We start from the raw sequence: 25469 nt of genomic DNA on the forward strand, positions 1-25469 counted from the left end.
AGACGTCCATGTTCAGGCCTCATTTATATTTAGTTCTCGTGTTGAAACCACAGATGAAGACTTTTCTGTTTATTCATTCTTGACCTGGGGCAGCCAGGTCTGCTTCCACATTCTTCTCATCAGGTTGCAATCTTGTTGTGCTGGGATATTAAGCGGGGCTCCAGAAGAGCATCCACTTCTTCAAATGGCCAAGAGTCTCTTGCGTTAAACCACCTTACGTCCAAACCACCTTGGCCCGGACGCCCCCTCCCAGTTGCCCACAGTTGGCAGAGCAGTTGCTCAGGTTTTTCTTGGATGAACAGACGTCTGGCACTGAGGAGTAGATATAAAGACATTCAGCGAGTGTGGCCGCAAGTAAACCCCCAAGCTCTATATACTTTGAACTTCTTTTTCTTTCTCACTGACTTGCTGTGCATTATTCCTTCCTGCCAAGCTAGCAACACCAAAGAGTGTTACTGTACCTCCCTTCTCTGCCACAGCATAGATCTTTGTTTTTTTCTTAGTCTTACCCGAATTTGACAACAGCTTCAGAAGCCCGAGACCTATGAGGTAACGCTTTTCTGATGTTGAAACCCTTGGTTAAATCAATATACATTCTCCTGTTTGAATTTGGTCACTGCTACAACCCCATTTTAATGAGATTGCTTTACCACCTCAGTTTGTGGAGTTATTTTAAAACATAAAGCACCAAATGGAATGTGGCCAAGGACTCTGAAATTACTGGCCAACTCTGAGCTTTTGTAAAATCTGTGGCCTCTCGAGTACAAATAGGAAAGATATTGAGGAACCAGAATAAAATTCAAATGTAAAGAATCACCGTTAGTCACCAACTTTAAAAAATTTCATTTATTTAAACTAAAAAGAGACTTCAGTTCACTCCTTTCTCCCACCCCCACTTCTTGAAACTACGAATCTGTTCTCTGTATCTGTGAGTTTGGTATTTTGTTTTTTAGATTTTACATATAAGGGAGATAATATGGCATTTGTTATTCTCTGCCTGACTTATTTCACTTAACATAATGTCCTCCAGGTCCATCCATGCTGGTGCAAATGCAGTTTCTGCACTGATATCTTGGCTATTGTAAATAATGCTGCAGTGAACATGGAAGTGCAGATATCTTTTTGAATTAGTGTTTTTATTTTCTTTGGGTAAATACCCACAAGTAGAATTGCCGGATTATATGGTAGTTTTATTTTTAATTTTTTATGGAATCTCCATACTGTTTTTCAAAGTTCTGTTTTCCAGTTTACCTTCCTACCAACAGTACACAAGGGTTTTCTTTTCTCCACATCCTTGCCAACAGTTGTTATTTCTGGTCTCTTCGATAATAACCATTCTAACAGGTGTGAGGTGATATCTCTTGGTGATTTTCCTTTGCATTTCTCTGATGACTAATGAATGTTGAGCATCTTTTCATGTACCTCTTTACCATCTGTATGTCTTCTTTGGTGAGATATCTGTTTAGATCTTCTGCCCCCATTTTAATTGGATTGTTTGTGGGTTTTGCTATTGAGTTGTATGAGTTTTTATATATTTTTGCGTATTAACTCCTTATCAGATACATGATTTCATATTGATGGTTTTCTTTGCTGTGCAGAAGCTTTTTCGCTTAGTGTCATCTCACTTCTCTATTTTTGCATTTGCTCTTAGTGTCAGATTCAAAAAGTCATCCCCAAGCCTATATCAGGAGCTTACCACCTAGATTTTCTTCTGGAGTTTTATGGTTTCAGGTCATACATTCAAGTCTTTGGTCACCAACTTTTTTTTTAAAGTTTTTTAATTTTATTGATTATTGATTTTGAGAGAGAGAGAGAGAGAGAGTGAGCGAGCGAGGGAGAGAGAGAAATGGAATGGATTTGTTGTCCCACTTATTCATACTCTCATTGGTTGATTCCTGCATGTGCCCTGATTGGGGATCGAACCAGAAACCTTGGCGTACTGGGACGACACTCTAACCATCTGAACTACCCAGCCAGGCCTGGTCATCAACTTTTAATGAAGAAGTAATTCTACTGAAATCTCACCATTTTGTTTTATGTAAATGAACTTATCAAATCCTGATGAGTATGTTTCTTATAATATTTTTGGTGAGAAAATTGCTAGAAACCTCTCAACAGAAAATGTCCTTAGGTGTATAGAATAACAACACAGGAAATATATCACTTAGAGTTCCAGTGACTCGAGGAACATTGTGGGGTCTTAGCTAGGTTCCATGTTGGTTCCAGACTCTTAGAGTCCAATAAGAAGTTGGCTATTTAATAGACGTGGGTGAACAGGGCCAGTTTTTGCATTATAGGTGCCAGGCAGTTTCCCGTGTATAAATACCTGATGTTTCAACTCCATACACTTAAAGAAAAATGCTATACCTTGAGAACCCCCAGAGTTTCATAGTTTTATATTTTTCTTTTCAGTATTTCACTTTAATCCATGCAGAATATTTTTATGAATGTTAAGTAGGGCCTAAAAAGAGGCATGGTTTTTTTTTTTATTCCCTCAAGAAATGAATTGTCCCATTTGTTAGTGATCCTTCTGTCCACCAGTGGCTTGCAGTCCAACATTTGCCGTCTGTCAAATTGTGGAATCTCCTCAGGCAGGTTTCTGGCTGTCTGTTCTGGGGGCTGGATGTGTGCAGCGGGAGCTCTGAAGTCAGCCCCCCCAGGCTCCACTCCTGACCCCGCCACCTCCAGGCCCTGTTGAGCAGGCTCATACCCCTGTGTGAGTCTCAGTTTTTAGAAATCTATACAGTGGAGATGATAGTCTGACCTACCTCAGGACAGTTGTAAAGATCAAGTGACCCAGCCAGCATGGCTCAGTGGTTGAGTGTTGACCTATGGAGCAGAAGGTCATGGTTTGATTCCCGGTCAGGGCACATGCCCGGGTTGCCGGCTCGATCCCCAGTGTGGGGTGTGCAGGAGGCAGCTAATCAATGATTCTTTCTCATCATTGATGTTTCTATCTCTATCTCTCCCTCTCCCTTCCTTTCTGAAATCAATAAAAAAATATTTTTAAAAAATCAAATAAAAAATTCATGGTAAGTTCTCATATTAAAACATCAAAGGTCTGCAGTCACCGTTTATGGTTTCAGTAATTGTGGCTTTAGAATGTTTTCATATCTGCTCACAGGTGCACTTTCGTCCTGAGTTATGTTCTCAGCGTTGGCAGAGGTAAGAGTAGTGAGCAGTTAGAAGTGACATTTCAAGTGCATCTTTCATGTTTGCTGAGTGTTCACAGGGCAGGGGCTAATGCATTAATAAGCAAAGTGCTTCTATACCATGAGGGCTCTGCAATGTGGGTCCAAAATATGTATATGATGTGGAAAGATGCCCTGGATGATATCTGAGAAAAAGGAAGTGGTAGAATAATGTTACCATTCTACTTTCGGTGAAACACACACACACACACACACACACACACACACACACACACCCCAAAATGTTATACCCAGCAACCTATGTGTTCAGAAGGAAATGTCTAGAAGGATCACAACCAGAGGTTGCAAACTGGTGGCCCTTGGGTCAAATCTAGCCAGCAATGCCTGGCCGGAGGAGTAGCTCAGTGGTTGAGCATCAACTATGAACCAGGAAGTCACGGTTCGATTCCTAGTCAGGTTAGCGCACATGCCTGGGTTGCGGGCTCAATCCCCAGTAGAGGGCGTGCAGGAGGCAGCCGGTCAGTGATTCTCTCTCATCATTGATGTTTCTATCTCTCTCTCCCATTCCCTTCCTCTCTGAAATCAATAAAAATATATTTTAAAAAATCTAGCCAGCAACTGTGTTTTGTGTGGTATTTTTAAAAATGAGGAATTAGTTGCCAGCATTTAAAATGTGGGAGATTTTTATATAAAACCTGGAATTTCCAGCTTCTCTTGAAAAACTGTAATGTCTGGTCACCCTGGGCCAGTAGTCCCTGGGGACCCCAACAAGCTGGAACTGACCTAAGGCCAGCATTGCCAGTGGTGCCCCAGTGCCCACCCAACCTTGCCTCTCAGGTGTCTGACCGCCAGCCCTGACAGCATTTGGCTGTGTGCCCCTTTATCTACATCGGGCTCCGACATGGGTGTTAAGTTCCATGCGGGCCGGTGGGATTGGAGTGGGGCGTCTTCTTTGGGAAGACTCGCTTTTCACTTTATATGCTTCCGTGTGGTTTGAATGTGTTATCGCGATACTAAATTTTCACACTTAGAAATCAGTAGAGAAACATGTTTGACTGCTTGGTGGGGTCCTTGATGCCACACAGAAACCCACATTCCTGTCCCTTTAAAAGCTCCCGTTATGAAGCTCAGACTGGCCTTGAGTCCTGCGGGCAGGAGCCTCTCACCGCTGACGTGCTCCTCCCGCACCTTCTGCGTGTCCCGGCTTCATGGCGGGGGTGGTTGCCTCTGGTCAGAGCAGGAGCATCAGAGGAAACGGCCGTGCCCCGTTCCTTCCTTCCTTTTTGCAGACTGCCCGCTGCCCTGCCAGGGCGTCTGCTGGTTCTCCTTCCTTCCTCCCCCTCCCCCGCTACCTGCCCCAGAGCCCACTCCAGTTTCACCTCTTCCACGAAGGGCTGCCACCCACGGGTTTCGGTTCTCCATTCTCGGTCAGGCAGCAGCCGGAAGGTAGGCCTCATCATTCTAGGATTAGTTCATGTGAATGTGCCTCCCCCACCCCCTGATGAGAAATAAACCCAGTGTGCCGCGGTGATCTCAGATTTCCTTTGGGTCCTGACCTTGGACGCTGGGCTCCACAAAGTGGCCAGTTTGTGTGCATGGGGACCTCCATGGGTCCTCGGGGGACTGACATTCTTCGTGAGCTGAGCTGCTTCATGAACCAAAGCTGGGGAGCCGCAGGTTGTTACCGGCCTGTTCACATTCAGGGCCCTTTCTGTGCAGGAGGCTGGAGCAAGAGGCCTTCTCAGGAATGCCTCCCCTTGGCTGCCCCCGCCCCCCTGCTGTGCGGGGAATCAAGCTTTGGGAAGCAGGGGATCCCAAGGCCGAGCCGAAACCCACCTTTTGTGGACCCTGCTGCTTGATGTGCACACGTTACTGAGTGTTTCCTGGGTGCCAGACCTAGTAGGGACTGCATATGGGTCTTAAGGTGACACAGAAGCTTGCCTGAAAGGCCTGCACCTTTCACAGTGATTTCACTTCCTTCTTTCTCAAACAGATACCCCCCCCTCCTCCACCCCCCCCCCCCCCTTCCTCCTTGAAGCAGAACCCAAGCTGGCAGAGCAGTGCTTTCAAAGCATTTGCTTTCCTTCCACAGCGCCCTGTGGTTCTGCACCTCGCCCTGCTGTTCTCCTCAGTTCTGCCTAGAACACCCTCAGAATTCTGCCCATGTGTCTCTTGCTCTGAGAAACCTTCCCAGACGTTGTCCCCATAAAAAAATGCATTTGCCAGGCTCACTTATTTCTTGGCCCCCTCAACACTTTTTGCAAGTTCCTGGCAGCATTTGTTTTATTCTTGGTCATCAGCAGTTCATCCTTGTTACTACCAGAGCCCAGTGCATCCACGTATGGACAGGGCAGAAGGCTCACTTCAGAGGCCCTATCTTAGGGGTCCAGCCACTGGCCTGAGAGAGTGGGGAGAGCTACTTTCTTGTAAGCCTGAGTTTTGGATTGAATCTTGTTCAAATGAACCCTCTTTCTTCATTGGGCTCCCCACTTTACTCAGGGCTAAGATAGGTAAAAGCTCTTAAAAAGTCTGTCTTTATAAGGATGCCTTGGGAAACTCTGGGATAAATCTTTGCAGCCTGAAGTTGCAATTAGAAAGAATTTTGCGCCCTGGCCAGTGTGGCTGTTGGTTTGGCGTCATCGCCTGCACGAAGGGATTGCTGGTTCGATTCCTAGTCAGGGCATAGGCCCCTGCTGTGGGCTTGATTCCCAGGTCTGGGGCGTGCAGCCAATCATCAGTGTTTCGCTCTCACATTGATGCTTCTCTCTCTCTCTCAATCTCTCTCTTTCTCTCCCCCTTCCCCCTCCCTCTCCCTTCCTTTATAAAAATCAAAGAAAAAAAAAGATTTTTGCGATTCAAATATTACCTCCTTAGGGAACTGAAAAATAAAGATAAAAAATTGAAGACTACACTGGAGCGATGCCTCCTCGGGCTTGAGGCTCACCGCCACTATGCAGGGCGAGGGTGTTGATTTGTTTGCGGGGAGGGGATGAATGGACATAGTTTTCATCTGAAACCTTGTAGTTCACTGTGAAACCGCCTTTCTCACCCAGAGAATCTGGGTTTTGTAAAAGGCTGGGAACTGGGGCAAGGTGTTCAGTCTGGTGAGGTCCCCAGCTCATCAAATGAGAAACGCCAGCCAAGAGTTATTTCCATAATAACTCTGAGAAGAGCAGTCAGGCCTCTTGTCATCCATGTCAAAAGCTGAAAGGGAGGTTTCCAGAAGCAGCTGTTTTTTTTTGTTTGTTTGTTTGTTTTTTTAAATATATTTTATTGATTTTTTACAGAGAGGAAGGGAGAGAGATAGAGAGTCAGAAACATCGATGAGAGAGAATCATCGATCAGCTGCCTCCTGCACATCTCCCACTGGGGATGTGCCCGCAACCCAGGTACATGCCCTTGACCGGAATCGAACCTGGGACCTCTCAGTCCACAGGCCGACGCTCTTTCCACTGAGCCAAACCGGTTTCGGCAGAAGCAGCTGTTTTGAAGAAGCTCTGAGGAGAACATTTGCTTAAGAAAAAAAGAAAGCAGCGGATGGGTGCGGTGCTTACCACTGCTCTCATTAACTGAGTTGTTGTGAAATTGGGACTCAGTGTGGGCTCTGTGTCCAGGCAGGGCCTCCAACTTGTGGGTGAAGTTCACGTGGGCTATTGATTTCTCTTTGAATACCCCAAACTCTCCTCCCAGCGCTCCTTCTCTCTTCACTTCACCCAGCGTTTGGTCTGCAAAGCTGCAGAGTGGGGGCAGGATGTCCTAGCAGCTCACCCTTCAGAGCTGCCAAAATGCCCAGCGTGGCTTTAGGTGGGGACCCAGGGAACATGGTTTCTTTCTTACAGGCTGGGATTGTCAGCCAGGAACCGAATTTCTTGTGTCCCTTTGAATGCCCAAAGCTAGGGTGCTCCGAAGAAGCAGCAGCCACAGAGGCAGCGGGCGAAGAAACCGCTAGAGCTCTTGGCTGGTGTGGTTCTCAGCTCCTGTCACTTGTAACTGATCGCCCCTGTCACTTCCTGTCATGCAGCCCAAGTAGGGGGAGGAGTTCCTTCAGGGAAACCATGCTCTACTCTGCTTGGAGTATCCCGTCCGCAGGGCTCCGCCACAGCGAGGGGCGGGGGACTCCCGCGTGGATGAGGTCGGAGCGCCCCATGGTGTGGTGTTGCTTCTTTGTCCGAGCTCAGGTAAGCTCCCTGCAGCTGAGCTGGGGCTGGACCAGCTCCCAACGCCCACCCAGGCCTGGCTGAGCGGTGCCAGGAGCTGAGGTGTAGGGGGGCACAGCTGTCTTTTTCTCTCCCAAGAAACTGAGCAGGAAGCTGCTGTTAAAAACACCTGGAATGGTGGAGGCAGACTTCTGCCTCACTTTAGTCTGAATCAGAAAAGAGTGTGTGGTTGAGTTTAAGACCACAACTGGTTGAGCTTGGTGGGGATGGTGAGTTAAGCGGAGCGCCCAGGTGTCAGCGTGTCCTTGAGCATCTGTGATTGGAGGAGAGCAAGGGGAGGTGGGCCTTTCACGCTTCGCCCCACGAGGCTGGTATATTAATTTTTATGAGACCTGTTTTCAGTTAATGGGGAAGAAGGAAGGATGTATCTGCCTTCTGTTTTGTTTGTTTGGATCACAAAGTGGATTTCCAAGATCTTCTCTTCTTTGCGTTGGAAGATGGCCGAACTCAGTTTTGGGAGTTCATTCTGCTCGGAGCAACCTTTTTTTGTAGGTTTCCTTAAAGTAATCCTGGTGTTTTGAATATATTCATCATCAGGAAGATGAAGTCAGATAATATCAGCGGAGACTCTGACGAGCTGGTGTTCCCATCAAGAGTGTGGGTGCCTGGCGTGGGTTATTTCAGGAGAGGCTGAAAACGCTCATTTCTATGGGCTGATTAGGAGCCCTGAGGCTTACTCTCTCTGCCCCTTTTATTCATTTGTTTGTTTGTTTGTGGGTGAGAATTAAAGCTTTGGAGAAGCCAAAACTGTATTCTAAAGGAAATGCCCATTGCTTTTTCTGTTCCTCTCAGAATTGTAATACTAATTCCAACTCTTTTGTGCATGACCATTATAGACATACATTTTTATGTTTTTTAGTCTTTTCATGTGATTTGGGTGGTCTCATTGCATATCTTCATTCCCATCTCACTCGCCAAGCTATTTGCTCACCCAAAATAGAATGACTTTTTTAGTCTTTTCATGTGATTTGGGTGGTTTCATTGTTTATCTTCTTTCCCATCTCACCTAGCTATTTGCTCACCTAATAAAGAATAACTTTTGAGCCTTTGAGATATGTAAATGGACAACATTTAAAATGATTTACCACATTTCAGTGCAACAGTGCTAGGAAATAGTACAATAATAGCTAACGTGTAATTAGATACTTTTCACGTTACTAAGCACTTTATTCGCGTTAGCTCATGACATTCTTATAGCACTGTGGGGTTTGGCTATTAGTATCATTACCATTTTGCAGATGGTAAAACTGAGGCTTAGAGAAGACAAGTAATTTAATTTGCCCAAGGTCACCTAGCTGGTCAGTAGGGGGTCAGACTTCAAATTCAGGCAGAAGGGATCCAGAAATGACACTCATAGCCATTGCGTGCTACATGATGGTTTTAATGATGGGCCCCTTCCCACATCTGTCACACGCAGCATCTCCAGTGACACTTTACTTTTCAGTACTTTGGCAGATCAGCCTATTCTGGTGGATGTTTGCCATGGTCCAATTAACACCGACATAAGAGGTCTTGGTGACACGTCACCACCTTCTCCGGACTCAGTTTCCCCACCTCTCAAACGGACATGTCTCTAAACTCATTTTAGCTCTGATATGAATCTTAGGTATGCAGATATCTTGTCCTAAAAGTAAAATATAGTTCTCATATCTTCCCTATTTCAAAGTCAAATGATTTAATGAGTGCTTTTAAGTGCACGTTTCCCAAGAATATCACTGGAACTCAAAATGTAATTGTCTGGCCAGCTACTGACCTTTATTCTGCTCTTGAAAATATTATTAAATGAATTTTTTATTTCTTGCCTCTGAGAGTCTCCAGGAAAGGACTGGAGGAATTGGGCTGGATGTGGGAGGGACACTTGGTAATTGGATGTGGAGGGTGAGTAAGGGCGCGGAGAAGCCCTTTACAGATCTCATGCATTCATCCTCCGAGATTTGGCCAAGCTGGTTCTGTATCTGTGGAAAAATGATAGAGTGTGACGTTAAGGGCCTGGCTTTTAAACCACAGAGATTTAGGTCCGAGTCCCAGCTTTGCCTCTTAGTAGCCATGCAATCCTATGTGTGTTATCAAACCTCTGTGAATCTGTTTCCTCCTCCGTAAAATGGTAATAATAAATAGTGTCTACCTTTAGGATTGCCATGAGGGGTAAATGAAATGACTCCTGATGGTGCCTAGCACAGAGTCAGTACTCAGCAAAAGTGATTTATGTCCCAGGTCTTACTGACCACAAAATGTGTTGGTTGCTACCAGAAGAAAAGAATTCTTCGTGTGTGCATAAGGGCTTAGCAACAACAGGGCTATGAGACACCTTCTATCCTACGGTAAGGATGGCCCTAGTTTGATTTTGTGGAGGGAAGGAAGCAGCATATTCCACAGAAGGTCAGTGCTTCGTTTTAAAGTGCCGATTCCAGCCATGTTTTTACAGCTTTCCCAGAACGCCAAGTGGGAGCCACGAAGGGGAAGTTGATTCAAACCAGATCCTAAAAAGGCCTCTCTTGATGAAACACTCAGAGGTGACTCGGAGGGGGCAAGGTCAGGGTGCTGACCCCGAGTGTCCACTAGGACAGAAACAATGAGTGACTCTAGGACCTAAATATAGACTGTGTGGCTGTCACTCAGGGAAACCAGCTCCCGATGCTGCCCTGAGCGTGGGTCCCGTGGGGAGAGCTCAGAAAGCAGCCCCTTCGCTCCGTCCGCCCTGAATAAGTTTGTCCATATTCTAGCTTCTCACGCCTCGAGCACCTGCCTGTTTGGCGGGTTTATGTCCCCATCTTTTCCCTTCCACATCTTGCTGGGGGAGTTTACCTTCTCTCTCCCTTGTTCCTTGCAGACCCCACACAGCCACTGCCACAAGCTCCAAATGCTCTCGCCAAAGTGCTCCTCATGGAGCACTGGCTGGGAGTCAGGAGTTTGGGGTTCAAGTTCTAGGTGTTGGGGTTCACCTTGGGCAGCGCTGACCTTCCCTGGGTGCCAGATTCTCCAGTAGAGGCGTGACTGTTAAGAACGTGGATCGTGGAGGGTGACAGTCGGGATTCTGACCCTCACTGCCACTTGACGTCGCGAAGTTCCTTACCCTTTGGGCCTCAGGTACCTTCCCTGCAAAATGGAAATGATGCTAGTATCCGCCTCAGACACTAGGAGTTTATAAAATATCTGTGAAACCCTTAAAGCTAGTGCATCTTGTCAGTGCTCAAAAAATGCCAGCTATGATTATGATTGTGATTTGTAGGGAAATGAGACTTGATATGGGTCAGTGTTTCCTAAACTTCAGTCATGTTTCCCATATCCACATACCACTCGTACTGTTATCTTTTACTTACTGTTTTTATTTAAATTCGCTACTTGTTTTTTAACTTGGGCTGATCTTCAGCAATAATAATCCTGACGTTACTAAACACTATAATGTGTTCCCTAAAACACATCGTAATAGATGCACCCAGGTCTACAGCATGTGGTCTGACATGATATTGTGTCACCAGTACGTCCACTTCCCACACTTTGGGGACGGTGGAGCCAGTGGCTCTGAGTGCCTGAGGCCAGGTTGCTGCTGCTGGTGATTTTGACAGTGCTCATCCCACCAGACGAACAGCACCGATCCTTTCACCCATCAAACACTGCCTGAGAACCAGCTTGGTGCATGACTCAGTGCCAGGTACCAAGATGGCCAAAATATGGGTGTTGGTTGCCCCTGCTGTCTTCTTTGAGTGGGACTTTACCAGCCCAGAGAAAATGGAATGGAGAGAGCCACAGAATGACCCAATTGCTGAAATCCCACCTTAATGAGAAGAGAAGCCAAAGCCACTCTCTGCCTGCAATCTCTGGATGAGGGTAAAGGAGATTGTCTCAGCCCACTTTTGCTGAGCAACAACCACCCCAAACTCAGTGGCAAAAAATAACAAGTATTTATTTTTATGCTCATGTTATCCTATCTAATAAAAGGTTAATATGCAAATTGTCCCCTTGACGGGGATTTTGACCAGGAGTTCAACCAGGAGTTCGACCAGGGGGCGGGGCTGGCCGGCCAACTGCCTGCAGCCCTTCCCCCCGGCCAGCCCCACCCCCAGTTGGACCCCCCCCCACCCTAATCAGGGGCAGGGCTGGCCCTCCAACCACCCACGACCCCTCCCCCTGGCCGGACCCTACCCATGAACGAATTCGTGCACTGGGCCTCTAAGTAGACAATAAAACGGAGACATGTGGAGGTTAATTCACTTGCCCAAAGGCACACAACTGTTAATAATAATAATAATAATAATAATATTTTCCTCCAAACAGATGACTTATGCTCAGATACAATTAGGTTTCATTCTACCAGTACCTGGTTAAAAAAACGGTCTTCATTCTGACCTATCAGTTTCATGGCTCACATTACAAAGACATGGCTGACATAAATGCCAAGTCTCCACTGTAGGACCATTGTGGTGTGGGTCCTTTAGGGCAGAGCCCTTGTCATCTCTTCCACTTTGTCCCTCAGCCCTCACCCAGAGCTGTGTGTACAGACTGCTGAGAGTGCGGGATGGTTGGGCGGAGACAGGGAGGGACATTTGTCAAGCCAGGGGGTCAGGTCAAGCCAAGGGTGGAAGGCGGCAGGGGAGGGGTTGGTTCCTGCACCGTCCTGGAACTCTTATTTGGAGCCATTCTTCTATTCTTAGTTTCGAAGGCACTTTGTTCTCGGGTGCATTGTTTTAGCAGCAGCCAGGAAATCAGTCCCTGCTCAGGGTCAGCAGTGCCCCTGGTTCCTGCTGGGGCCGCCCAGGTGGGAATTGTACTGGTTTGTTTCAGGGCTGATATTTCATCATCAGGATCATCGCCGCCCTTTCTCAGCTTGTGCCCACCCTGTCTGCATGGCACAGGGAAGGACGAGGAGGAAAAAAAGAGTCCGGTGAATCTGTTCTTCTTTGTAGCAATAGTAGTTAGTTAGCTACACTTACTTCTGTGTAAAAAGAAGAATGCTAAAATCCGGGTCTCAACAGCAGAACACTGTGCCCTCTGAAAGAACACATGCCATAGATGTCATTTTAACTTTCCTAGTAGCCACCTTAAAATACACGAAATTAATTTTAATGATGCATTTAACCCAATACATGCATCCAAATATTAGCATTTCAACATGTGATCAGTATAAAAATTATTAAGGCCCTGGCCATCAATGGCTCAGGTGGTTGGAGCATCATCCCATGCACCAAAAGGCGGTGGTGGGTGCGATTCCCAGTCAGGGCACATGCCCGGGAGCTTATGGGAGGCAACTGATTGCTCTCTCTCTCTCTCTCTCTCTCTCTCTCTCTCTCTCTCTCTCTCTCCAACAAAAGGTTTTAAAAAATAAAGTGAGATCCCTGCTAATAAAAACATTTATTAAGAGGACATTTTACTTTCTTTTTCATACTAAGTTTTCAAAATCAAGTGTGTGTCAATAACGTTGGAACACCTCTGAGTTCCCTCGCCACATTTCAAGTGCTCGGTACACGTGGCTCACAGTAGCCTCTGGAGAGTGCAGGTCTAGAGCAGCAGCATCCAGCAGAACTATGATGATGGTAATATTTTATACCTGCATTGTCTCCTACGGAAACCACTTAAATCTAAACAGCTACATGCACCTCATAGCTATCATATTGGACAGTGCGACTCTAGAGATTTGGTGGTACTAGCAAAATACTAATTACTCATTAAACTTGATCAAAGTATTGTTTTTCATTTACCACATTGGCAGGGATTAAACAGTTTGATAACACTGTTTGGCATGGGTAACAGGACCTTTCACGCATGGCCAGTAGGAGAATAAGTTAGAATGGCCTTTATCAAGGTAGGGCATTTTGGCAATGTTTGTGAAAATTACGAATGTGCATTGCCTTTGGCCCAGCAGTTCCATCCTGAACATTATAGCTTTTTATGTGTGTAGAGTAACTTATGTAGAAGGATTTTTGCTGCAGCAAAAGATTGGAAACCACATACATAGCTAGTCATTAGGGGACTAGTTAAATAAGTTATGGTACATTTTTAAAATGCAATTTGCAACTGCTGTAAAATGTGAAGCCAATATTTATTTGATGGTGCGGAAGGCTGTCCAGGGTACAGTGGAGCCTTGACTTACGAGTGTCCTGACTAACGAGTTTTTCGAGATACGAGCCGTCTCTCGGCCAATTTTTTGCTTTGAGTTGCGAGCTTAAATTCGGGTTACGAGCCAGCTTCAGATACCCCACCGCTAGTTGGCGCAGCGAACGTCACAGTGAACGCCACAACATCAGCCCAGCATTCAATTCATTGTAATGGTGAAAATTGATTTGACATATGAGTAATTTGAGTTACAAGCTCCATCACGGAACTAATTAAACTCGTAAGTCAAGGCCCCACTGTATAGTGTTGAGCAGTGCATGTAGTGCATGTGGTATGATGCCACTGGGTTAAAGAAACGACTTATTTTTGTCTAGAGCAGCTCTGGACAGATGTGAAAGAAACTGATCACAATGGTGCCTCCTACGGATACACCGTACAATGACAAATTTTGGAATTTCAGTCACTTGAATTATCTGCTCAAACAATAAATATCTAAAACATACATAGAGAAAACTCCAAGGGAAAGGTGAATCGAGAGGGCTTCCTAGAGGAGGTGACCTTTGGGCTGGATTGTGAAAGGTTCCCACACAGTGCCTGCTAGAAGAATGTTTGATAAGCCTGGCAGAAGGCAGATATCAGTACAAAGTGGGCAGCCACGAGGTGGGCCAGGAAGATTGAAGCCAGGGAAAAAAGCCAAGAAGACAGGTTTTGTTCATTACAAAGTCATGAAGGCCAAGAAAATAAGGAAGTGAATAGTCAAGCTTTGTTATGAAGCTTCAAAAGGCAGCTCTCCTGAAAGCTTCTCCCAAAAAGCACCTGCTGCTAACGGTGCTGCTACTGCAAAGGTTCCAGCAGCAAAGGTGAGCATTGTAGGCAAGAAGGCTGCAGCCCAGAAGGTTCCTGCCCAGCAAGCTGCAGGCCAGAAGGCAGCACCTCCAAAAGCTCAGAAGGGTCCGAAAGCTCCAGCCCAGAAAGTACCTGCTCCAAAGGCATCTGGCAAGAAAGCTTAAGGATATAAGGGGCTATTATCTATCTATCTGTCTATCTATCTATCTATCTATCTATCTATCTATCTATCTATCATCTATCCTATCTAATAAAAGAGAAACATGGTAATTGGCGTACAACCGCTACCCTTCCCATTGGCTAATCAGCGAGATATGCAAATTAACTGCCAGCCAAGATGGCGGCCGGCAGCCAGGCAGCTTGAAACTAACATGAGGCTTGCTTGCTTCAGTGACGGAGGAAACCAACGCTCCCCGCCTGCTTTGCCGGCCTCTGAGCCTGCAGTTTAAGAAACATTGTAACGAATATAGAAGCTAAACAAAACCCCAGAAACCTGCTTTCAGCGAGGCCGGGATCTTAGAGCTGGAGTTATACAGTGTTTCGATTATAGAACCGAAACAAACCACCAAATACCTTCTTTCAGCAGCAGAAGCCTGAGCTGGAGCCAGAGCTAAACCGGGCCCAGAATAAAAAAAAGAAAAGAAAAAAAGGAGCAGTTGGGAGCTTCAGTCGGCCTGAAAACAGCCCTCAGCCCCTCACCCAGACTAGCCAGGCACCCCAGTGGGGACCCCCACCCTGAAGGGTGTGTGACCAGCTGCAAACAGCCGTCATCCCCTCACCCAGGCTGGCCAGGCACCCCAGTGGGGACTCCCACCCTGAAGGGTGTGTGACCAGCTGCAAACAGCCATCATCCCCTCACCCAGGCTGGCCAGGCACCCCAGTGGGGACCCCCACCCTGATCCAGGCCACCCTTCAGGACAAACCAGCCAGCCCCACCCATGCACCAGGCCTCTATCCTATATAGTAAAAGGGTAATATGTCTCCCAGCACCGGGATCAGCGGAGCCGAGAGGCCTCCTGGCACCGGGATCAGCGTCACAGGGGGCAGCGCCCAAACCCCCTGATCGCCCCGTGGCTCTGTGTGTGACAGGGGGCGGGGCCATAACCTCCCTATCTGCCCTGCTCTGTTCATGACAGGAGAAGGTGCCCCAACCCCCTGATCAGCCCTGCTCTGTGCCTGATAGGGGGGAGCTCCCCAACCCCCTGATCACCCTGCAGCTCTGTGTGTGACAGGGAGCGGCGCCTCAACCCCCTGATCGGCCCTGCTCTGTGTGTGACAGGGTCCGGCGCCCCAACCCCCCCACCCCCCATGGGCCCTGCTCTGTGTGTGATGGGGTAGAGCCATAACCTCCCCATCGGGCCTGCCCTGAGTGTGACAGTGGCGGCGCCCCAACCCCCTGATCGGCCCTGCTCTGTGGGTGATAGAGGGTGGCGCCCCAACCCCCTGATCCGCCCTTCCCTGAGTGTGACAGGGGGCGGTGCCCCAACTCCCCTATTGGCCCTACTCTGTGAGTGACAGGGGGGAGCTCCTCAACCCCCTGATGGGCCCTGCTCTGTGCGTGACAGGGGGCAGCGCCCCAACCCCCTGATTGGCCCTGCTCTGTGCATAACAGGGTACGGAGCCCCAACCCCCCTGATGGGCCCTGCTCTGTGCGTGACAGGGGTTGGCGCCGCAACCTCCCCATCGACCCTGCCTTGAGTGTGACAGGGGGCGGTGCCCCAACCCCCCAATCGGCCCTACCCTGAGCGTGACTGAGGGTGGCATCGCAACCTCCCAATCTGCCCTGCTCTGTGCATGACAGGGGAAGGCGCCCCAACTCCCCAGTCGGCCATGCTCTGAGCCCGACCAGGGGCTGCACCTAGGGATTGGGCCTGCCCTCTGCCACCCGGGAGCAGGCCTAAGCCAGCAGGGCGTTATCTCCCGAGGGGTCCCAGACTGTGAGAGGGCACAGGCCGGGCTGAGGAGCCCCCTTTCCCCCCGAGTGCACAAATTTTTGTGCACCGGGCCTCTAGTCTATACTATAAAAGGCTAATATGCTAAGTGTCCCTCCTCCTGTCCAACCGGTTGCTATGACGCGCACTGACCACCAGGGGGCAGATGCTTGCTGCCGAGCTGCAGTGACTTGGCAGTGGTGGTTCTCGGGTGACACACTCTGAAACCAGAGAGGAAGGAGCCTGATTCCTCGTGGGGCCCGCACAATTCTACCTTTGGCCGGGGGTTATGTTGTTGCTGGGGCACTATCAGCCCAAATCTGGTTTACTGTACACTTGCATTTGTGTGCCACATCCTGTATGATAGCAACTTTGCAAGAGTGCCCTCTTGCTCTCTGGGACCCCTTGATCCCTGCAGGCCAGGCCAAGGGACCCCACCTGCCAGAGGGACCCCACTCACTCCGCAGATGCTGGGGAGGGACTGAAGGAGGTTGGCTCCAGGGCATGCCTGGCCCGTCTTGCCCAGTCCTGCCTTGCTGGCCACCTTCTAATTAATTTCCTTTCAATGTGCATGAATCCATGCACTGGGTCACTAGTAAAAGTAATAATGGCCCTAGCCTGTGTGGCTTGGTTGGTTGGAGTGTCATCACGGGTTTGATTCCCGAGCAGGACATATACCCAGGTTGCAAGTTCGATCCTGGGTCGGAACATGTATGGGAGGCAACCAGTTAGTGTTTCTCTCTCTCTCTTTTGTTCTCTAAATTGATAAACACACACACACACACACACACACATCCTCAGGTCAGGATTTTTTTAAAAAGGAAGTAACAATTCTTTTTGGAAAAAAATTTTTTTTTAATTTCTTAATTTTATTTTCTAATACTGCAAATATTGATATAAATCACATAAACAAAAGCTCTTGGAGCGCAATGACTTTTAAAAGTATAGAGGTGTCCTGAAATTAAAACAAAAAAAAAAAATTTGAGAACTATTGGTCTAGAGGCAAAGAGGTCCTGTGTGCTTGTAATTCTGGTTGGATCAAAAGAAACTGCCGGGCAGCAAATGCAGCTATCCCAGCGTGCGTCGGGGAGCAGGCATGAGCGGCAGTGCCAGAGCAGGAGTGCGCCTTATGTGTCTGAGTGCGACGAGATGGTGTGGGCAGGTATGTGTGACAGGGGAAGCTGGATGGATGGATCGGTTTTGATTGGTGGGAATGTCAGTGCATGCCCTGTGCCCGATTTCTGCACTAATAGACACATCTGTTATTTCGGTCCTTTGCTGTTAGAAACATCCTGAACATCCATGCACACGCCACCTCCAGCCACATGCAGGAGTTGCCCTAGAGCAGTGATGGCGAACCTTTTGAGCTTGGCGTGTCAGCATTTTGAAAAACCCTAACTTAACTCTGGTGCCGTGTCACATATAGAAATTTTTTTATATTTTCAACCATAGTAAAACAAAGACTTATATTTTTGATATTTATTTTATATATTTAAATGCCATTTAACAAAGAAAAATCAACCAAAAAATGAGTTCGCGTGTCACCTCTGACACGCATGTCATAGGTTCGCCATCACTGCCCTAGAGTGTCTCTCTGCAAGTGGAGTGCTGGGCAGCAAGGCACATGCATCTTCAGCTTGGCTGGATGATGGCAGGTTGCGCTCTCACCTGGACCCTCCCTCCAGCCCTGCATGAGAGTCCCCATTTCTCCAGCCCCTAGAATTATCCCACTTCTAAATGTTGCCAATCCAGTGGGTGTGAAATAGCATCTGGCTCTTTTAACCCCTACCCCACCATCACTCTTACACCCACTCCCCACCTTGGAGCATAAGATACTAAGTTCTGAATTGTACACACACACACACACACACACACACACACACTCACACTCACACTCACACACACACTCATATAAATATACATGCATATGTCAGTCCTCAGGATTCACAGATTCTGTATTTGCCTACTTACGGAAATTTATTTGTAAACCCCAAATCAGTACTCACAGCGCTTTTGCAGCCATTCACGCACAGGAACAGAGCAGTGAACATTGGCGTCACCTGACATGCACCTTCCCAGCTGAGGGCTGACCAGGCAACACTGCCTTCTTGTTGCACTTCTCATACTGTAAGCAAGTATCTTCTTTTTCATGGTCTGTTCGGTGCCATGCTCTTCTCATTTTTGTGTTTTTGGTTAACTGCACTGTTTACAATGCCCCTGACTGCAGTGCTGCCACGCTGCCCACGGTTCCTGGGCACGGGAGGCTGCGGGGTGCCTCACAGAGCAAGTACACCTGGTAGATGGGCTGCCTTCTGGCACAAGTTCTATAACTTGCTATGGGCCATGAGTTAAAAGTTAATGAATCAAAAATATACATTAAATAAACACACACACAACCAGACACATGTCTTGAAATGGTTGATGGAAATATTGTGACCAGAGGGTGGCAGGAACTTACCCCCGTATTTCCTCTAGGAGCAGTAGTTCAGCATTCACTAACTTATTGCTCATGGAGACTTATAGAACTTAACCACTGTGAATAACAAGCCCCCACTGTGTGTACGTATGTATGTATGTACTCTCTCCCTTGCTCACTCTCCTTTTTACCTCTTTTCTTTCTTCTCCCAATCCCTTGCATTTTCTGTTCTCTGTCATGGACCATTGGTCTTTCTGGCATTAACCTTGAGTCCTCAAAAGTTATCCAGAGAAGGTGCCTCTGTCCATTCGTTCAGTACACATTTGTGGTCACTTTCTTTGTGCCGTGCACCGGGCCATGCTGGGACCTGAGCACCAACCTTGTGTTTTAAAAGTATCACCTAGGGATGGGATTGTTGCAATATGTGACTTTGAGGCAAATCGAGAATCTCATATTTACTTCTAGGAAGTGTTTTCCAACCTCTACCATTCTCATTTCCACTTTTCCTCCCTAACCCAGCAGTCTCCTTGGCCGCACATTTTCATACAGGCAGACAATATTGGAAGGAAACTTTAGAGGTCACCTGGACCAGCGCCCTTATTTTATAGATAATGAAACTGAGATCCAGAGAGGGAAAGTGAAATGCCCACAGTCACATAGCTAGTTTGATGGCCTTAAAAAATAGATAACAACCTGTTAGTAAGTGTCCCCCAGTTGTTCTGTTTTACTACTTATGCATCAGGTAAGAGAGAGAGAACATCAGTTGTGATCTGGCAACTTCTGATAAAAAGAAACTTATAGAACAGATTTCTGCACATTGTGTACATTGTAATCAAGCCAGAGAAAATATACAAATATATTTTTAAAAAAACTACTTAGACTGAAACTTTTTTTTTTTAACTGAAGCATTTCATAGATATGTTTGCAACAATAAAGGGCTTTTAAATTCTTTGTTTGGGTGGTTCTCATCATCAAATATCCTATATAATAAAAGCCTAATATGCTAAGTGTCCGGTTGTCTGGTCATCCATTCAACCAATCAAAGCATAATATGCTAATGATATAGTAAGGCCACTCAACCACTCGCTATGTCGTGCACTGACCACCAGGGGGCAAACGCTCCAACCGGTAGGTTAGCTTGCTGCTGGAGTCCGGCCCATGGGGACTGAGCGAGACAGGCGAGACATGCCCTGGGAGCCCTCCCACAGTCCCTCCCCAGCTGGCCAACCTCCCGCCCTGGTCCCAATCGTGCACTGGTGGGGCCCCTCAGGCTGGCCTGCACCCTCTCACAATCCGGCTGAGAGACCTCCCCCCCACCCCCGCCAGTGCACAAATTTCGTGCACCGGGCCTCTAGTCTTTTATAGACCCTTATGAGATGTCGTATAGCTCTGAGAGACAGGACTGTGACAGCAGAGGCGGAGAAGTCTCCCACAGAGCCGACCAGGAAACCGATCCAGTGGACCTCGCTTCCCGCTCACTCCCCAAACCCAATCCTCCACGCCCTCCCCTCCCCAAAAGGGAAAACGTGCCCAGTAAAGATAACGTGCCCATCCTCAAACAAAGCCTGGCTGACTCTCTGGGTCCCACAAGCGCTCCCATTTCCTGTGGCTAAAGTTAGACCTATTAGATACGAATTTCATTTTTAATCCATGACTGGGCAGACAGGGCCACAAATCCTCTCTAGAGAGGATGGGGAGAGGAGGAGGCGCTCTGCAGTGCTCCCAGGGGAGAGGGGACCAGAGCACTGCTTTGTCTGTCTTTGTCATGAGCAGCAAACATGCATGGGCCGGTTACTTTGTGTGACAGTCATGGGACTGAATTTCCACAAAGAAAGTATTTCCTAAACTTCACTCATTTGTGAATCACCTTTTACTATAGCCACACAGAAAAATACTTGACATTTTCGACAAAACAGTTTTTATATTTATCTTCAATGGAAAGTTTATATTATCATGATCAACAAAACCAATATGCTTGCCATACATAGACTACAGCTATGAAGATAAATAAATAACACACGAAACGGTGTAACTAGATTCTAGAAGATGCTGTTTCACCCAGAAGAGAAAGATTGAGGTTGGTAAGCATTAGGTGGGTGTTAAAGGTGAGGTAGCCCCCATCTGAGCTTTTCTCCTTCCAGCTGGACAGTGAATTAAAAACGTAATAACTTCCTTATTATGTGATCTGAGGCTGGGTAAATCCTTTGGTAGCAGACTCTCCCACTCATGTCCCTTAGCCTCACCCAAATGCTACCTGCACAATCCCCTGTACCCACCTATGACTACCTGTGTTCTCTACCTGAGGGGTGCCCAGTCAAAAAGGTTAACATCCAAACTTAGGGAGATTAAAAAGGCGCTTCTGCAGATGGAGCTTCTGTTTCGACCTGAGTCCCATGAGCAGTTTCAAAGCAGAACTGATGTTCTAATGGGGAGAGGGTTTCTTGTCTTCAGCTTAGAGTCTGTGCCTAGAATGTCTGTTGTTCCTGGGCTTTTATTGTCAGAATTCATCAATATTGTCGGCTCCAGCATAAAATATGAAAATTTTATGGTTGACATGTCTTGGTGTTTTAGTCTTCCTGAAAAGAAATTCGGCAGCATTATACTTGCCATTTGGGGGTAGGAGGGTTATTCTGTCCATATGTATCAGTCAACAAACATTTGTTGATTTTGTTCTCTCTGCTGGGCTAGGCCTTAGAAACGTCCAGGGCAATTCTGGACACGAGAGACTTCCATTCTTAGCAAAACACTGATTTCCTGGGAGATGAATTAAATGCTGGATAAATAGGCTTCGATTCTGCAAAAGCCAGACCCTCGGTTTCAGACTCCAGGATAAAAGCGATCGGGATGGGCTTTGAAGCAAAAATCAGGATTAGAAAATTCAGCGCAAAGTCCTTTCCCCTCCCAGCAGCCATTTGTGGCTCACCACAACTTTTGCTTTTTACTCAGACCTTGACAGGACATGACAGTGCTGCTAAAGAAGGGAGGTGCCGAATACCTGCATGTCCCCGGCGTTCGGGGGCCCTTTGCCCCCTCCTGTAACCTGGGGTTGTGGGGAGGCCCTCCTCCACTTTCAAAGGCAGCTGCAGAAGGAAAATGTCCCTCTAATCACAGTTGACGTCTTTCCAGACACCGCACCAAATGGCAACAGGCTTTCACATTACTGTTCTGGTGGCTTCCCTGCAGACTGTTGCCAAGAGTGTTATTTAAGTTAGACGGGTCTACCGCTTGGAAAACTCTGGCCGCCTCTGTGCTAACGAGCTCGGGCTGCACAGGGAGAGGGGTCTTTGTCACATGGACAGGCCGCGGCGTCTCCGGAATCGCCTCCAGAGGCAACGCTGTGAGGAGCTACAATGAAGAGACATTGTTGGTATATTCAAGTACATGGTTTTAAGGAGAAGGGTATTCATGATTACACAGTTATTTTGCTTATGGTTGTCCCTTTGTATCTGAGAGAGAGGAACGTCTGTATAGGTAGACAGCCTGTGGTGAGAGTTTCCAGTTTTATTTGAGAGAGAGAGCCCAGTTTTTGATCAGATCCTTAAATTATATTCATTTGGGGCCTAAGGAATCGTGCTCCAATTACTACCAACCAAATTCTGCTGCAGTGCCGGGGCGGACTCGCTGTCTTGCAGGAGCACTGGGTCGTGGGCACGGAGGGTTGGCAGTTCACGGAGCTGAGCCCTCGGTAGGCAGGCAGGCAGGCAAGGCAGGCCATGCACGGAGGGCCTGGTGCCCCCGGCCTTGAGTGCAGATCGATGCCCTGAAGAGGAACGGATGGGCATGGAGCTGTTTACAACGTTTCTTTTTTTCAGGACAGGAAGGGGATGTATAGGTTATTTGTAAATTCATTTTGTTTTACTTTGGCAGCGTTATTTGTTTATTTTTTAAAGGCAAAAGGCTTATTCTCTCTGAAGAGAAACAAGAACATGGCAACATTGTTTTAATATAATTTTAAACTTGAAAAGTTGCAAGTCTAGAGTAAGATACTCCTGAATCCCAAAGCCAGATTCTCCGATTGTTTACATTTGGTCCCATTTGCTTTATACACTCCTCTCCCCTTTGTCTCCCTGTATGTCTGTCTCTTTATATATTTACTGGAGGCCCGGTGCATGAAATTTGTGCAGGGTGGGGGGGAGCGTCCCTCAGCCTGGCCTGCACCCTCTCTAGTCTGGGACCCCTTGGGGGAATGTCAGACTGCCAGTTTAAACCAGCAATCTGACGTCCCCCTCACAATCTGGGACCACTAGCTTCTAATTGCTCACCTGCCTGCCTGATTGCTGCCTAACTGCCCTTCCCTGCCAGCCTCATCGCCCCCTAACTGCTTGCTCTCCCGCAACAGCCTGATCTCGCCCCTAACTGCTTGCTCCCCCTCGCTGGCCCGATCTCACCCCTAACTGCTTGCTCCCCTGCTGGCCTGATTGCCCCTAACCACCTCTACCTCGGCCCCCGCCACCATGGCTTTGTCCGAAAGGAAGTTGGACATCGGAAGATGTCTGGTCGATCCAGTCTGATTAGCATATTACCCTTTTATTAGTATAGATATGTAGACTGTATATACATATATGTGTATTTAGCATATCAATGTAAATTACTTTCTTTCCTATTTGAGAATGAGTTGCAGACATTATGTTCCTTTAACCCCAAATACTTCAACTCAGTGTGTGTTTCCTAAGAACAGAGCATCCTCTCACACAGTATCACTATCAAAGGCAGGACATTTAGCATGGACAAGACATATTAAGTCATCCACCATTTATTTTTTAGATTCACCATTGTCGCAGTAATGTATTTTATAGCTGTTGTTTTTGCTGGACCAGAATCCAGTTCAGGATCATGTGCTGCATTTATTGTCATTTCTCTTTATCTGGAACAGTTTTCTAGGCTTTCTTAGTGTTTCTTGATTTTGACCGTTTTGAAGAGTAGAGGCCAGTTATGTTGTACAGTTTTCCTAATGTGGGTTTATTAGATGATTCTTCTTGATTAGATTCATAGCATGAATTTAAAAAAATTATCTAGAGTAATGGGAGAATACTGTTTTTCAGGCTGTGGCTAAGGCTCTGCAGTCTTTCAAGATAGAAAAAGGCAGGAACACAAATGCGTGAAGAACTGAGAACTCTCCTTGTAAAATCAGGTTCCCAGCCCAGTCAGTGTGGCTCAGTGGTTAAGCATCGACCTATGAACCAGGAGGTCGGGGTTCAATTCCCGGTCAGGACATATGCCTGGGTTTCAGGTTTGATCCCCAGTGGGGAAGTGCAGGAGGCAGCCTATCAGTGATTCTCTTTCATCATTGATGTTTCTATTTCTCTCTCCCTCTCCTTCCTCTTTGAAATCAATAAAAATATATTTTTAAAAACTCTGGTTCCCAGTATAATCACATTTGAATCTGAATTGTGCAGTTGAATCATCTAAGTTGATTGGTTCCATGGAGTAATTCTCTAGAAATTAAGAAATTATTTGGGCATTCCTTAAACTATATGGATAATATTTTTGCTGATTGGGAATATTTTTTTTTAAATAGGAGTTCATGATGTTGTTTTAAAAAAAATGAATAAACAAATAAAAGAGGGACAGGGAAGCACCAGTATTAATAATGTTTTATGAACCAAGGTTGTGATTCATCTAATTCAGTGTGCCTGAGACCCAGTAGAAAAAAATAATTGCAATTATTAGAGGCCTAGAGAAAAAGCGCTCTGGTTAATTTGGTTTTGTGCTTTTGCATATCCCATTATTGAAAATACTTGTGACTGTGAACCCCTTATACCATTTTAGGTTGGTGCCCATCAGGAAGTTTTTCTAGAACAGTCTTTCTGGAAAATATACCTACCAGCCATCTGCCCTGAGTAGACAGGTTTTCTGCCTTCTTCCTGCTCCTTGGCCTTGAGTGTTTTGGAGGGAAGAGCGGTCTGTAAATGTTTGTGAAATGACAGTGGCTCTGGCTGTTGGCTGTCAAGGCTGGTGGTGGCTCTGGGGGCTGGGCTGGGCCTGCTCCTCCTCCCACTTGCCTGGTGGGATATGTTTTCCTTCCCACAGACGGGGAAGACCTCTCCTTGACCAAGAAGAACTCATCTCTGCTTCCAAACCAGCTATGGCCAAAATCAATATCTGGGGCTTTTCCTGGCTGGCCAGAGTGAAGTTCATGGGCAGACTTTACACACGTTAAATATTTGCCCCATGGTTTTCCCCTCTGGTGGCTGCTCTCGCGTGCCGTTACTGCTGCTGTTGCTGCTACCACTAATCGTGGGTACCTGAGTGGTTACTGTGCGCCAGGCATTGTGCTGAGCCCTTTCCCACATCCATCCATTCAACTCTCACAGTAACCTTTGTGTTCCCATTTTACAGATGAGGAAACAGGTTCCAAAGGTGAAGTGATGTGCTTAAGGTTCTACACCAAATAAATAGCATAACTAGCATTGGAGCCCACCAAGTCTGAGGTTAGGGCCCACCTCGCACCTTCAAACCACAGTTAATGACATCTGAGTGCAAAACCGCCTATTTTGTTAGTTAAGATTTTTTACCAATAGTTCAGAGAGCACCATGATTTCCAGGTTCTCTACCCGGTGAGCACCTTGAAAAATCTAGAAAAGGACAGTGCTCCTGGATGCTGTGAAAAGAGAGGATATTTTTTAAATAGGAGGAAACCTCCCTCCCCCAGCAGTGTATTAAAAACGAAGTAGAGGGTCCCTCTCTCGATTCTCTGCTCACCCCTGGAGCGTCAGACAGGAGAGAAACAAAATGTGGATCCTTACCCTGCTCAAAACGTGAGTTTAGCGTGTCAAGTTCCAGGTAAGGGCAAGTACAAGAACACAAAATGCTTTCGCTAATCTCTCCCCAAAGAAGGCACTGATGAAAAGCAAGG

General features: G+C 46.9%; 1 protein-coding gene across 5 annotated transcripts in view; it reads left to right on the forward strand.

Moving 5' to 3' along the window:
• Positions 1-25469, forward strand: part of ARHGEF3 (Rho guanine nucleotide exchange factor 3) — a 260452-nt gene that overhangs the window by 102058 nt on the left and 132925 nt on the right. The window contains exon 1 of one of the 5 annotated variants that reach the window (XM_036331843.1): positions 7225-7330. The exons of the other annotated variants lie outside the window; for them this stretch is intronic. Coding sequence (XP_036187736.1) covers positions 7280-7330 — 51 coding nt within the window. The 5' untranslated portion in view covers positions 7225-7279. Of the gene's footprint in view, positions 1-7224; positions 7331-25469 lie in introns of those variants that run through there. 5 annotated transcript variants of the gene reach the window in all.

The sequence above is a fragment of the Myotis myotis genome, unplaced genomic scaffold (assembly GCF_014108235.1).
Source record: "Myotis myotis isolate mMyoMyo1 unplaced genomic scaffold, mMyoMyo1.p scaffold_m19_p_13, whole genome shotgun sequence".
Taxonomy (NCBI): Eukaryota; Metazoa; Chordata; class Mammalia; order Chiroptera; family Vespertilionidae; genus Myotis; species Myotis myotis.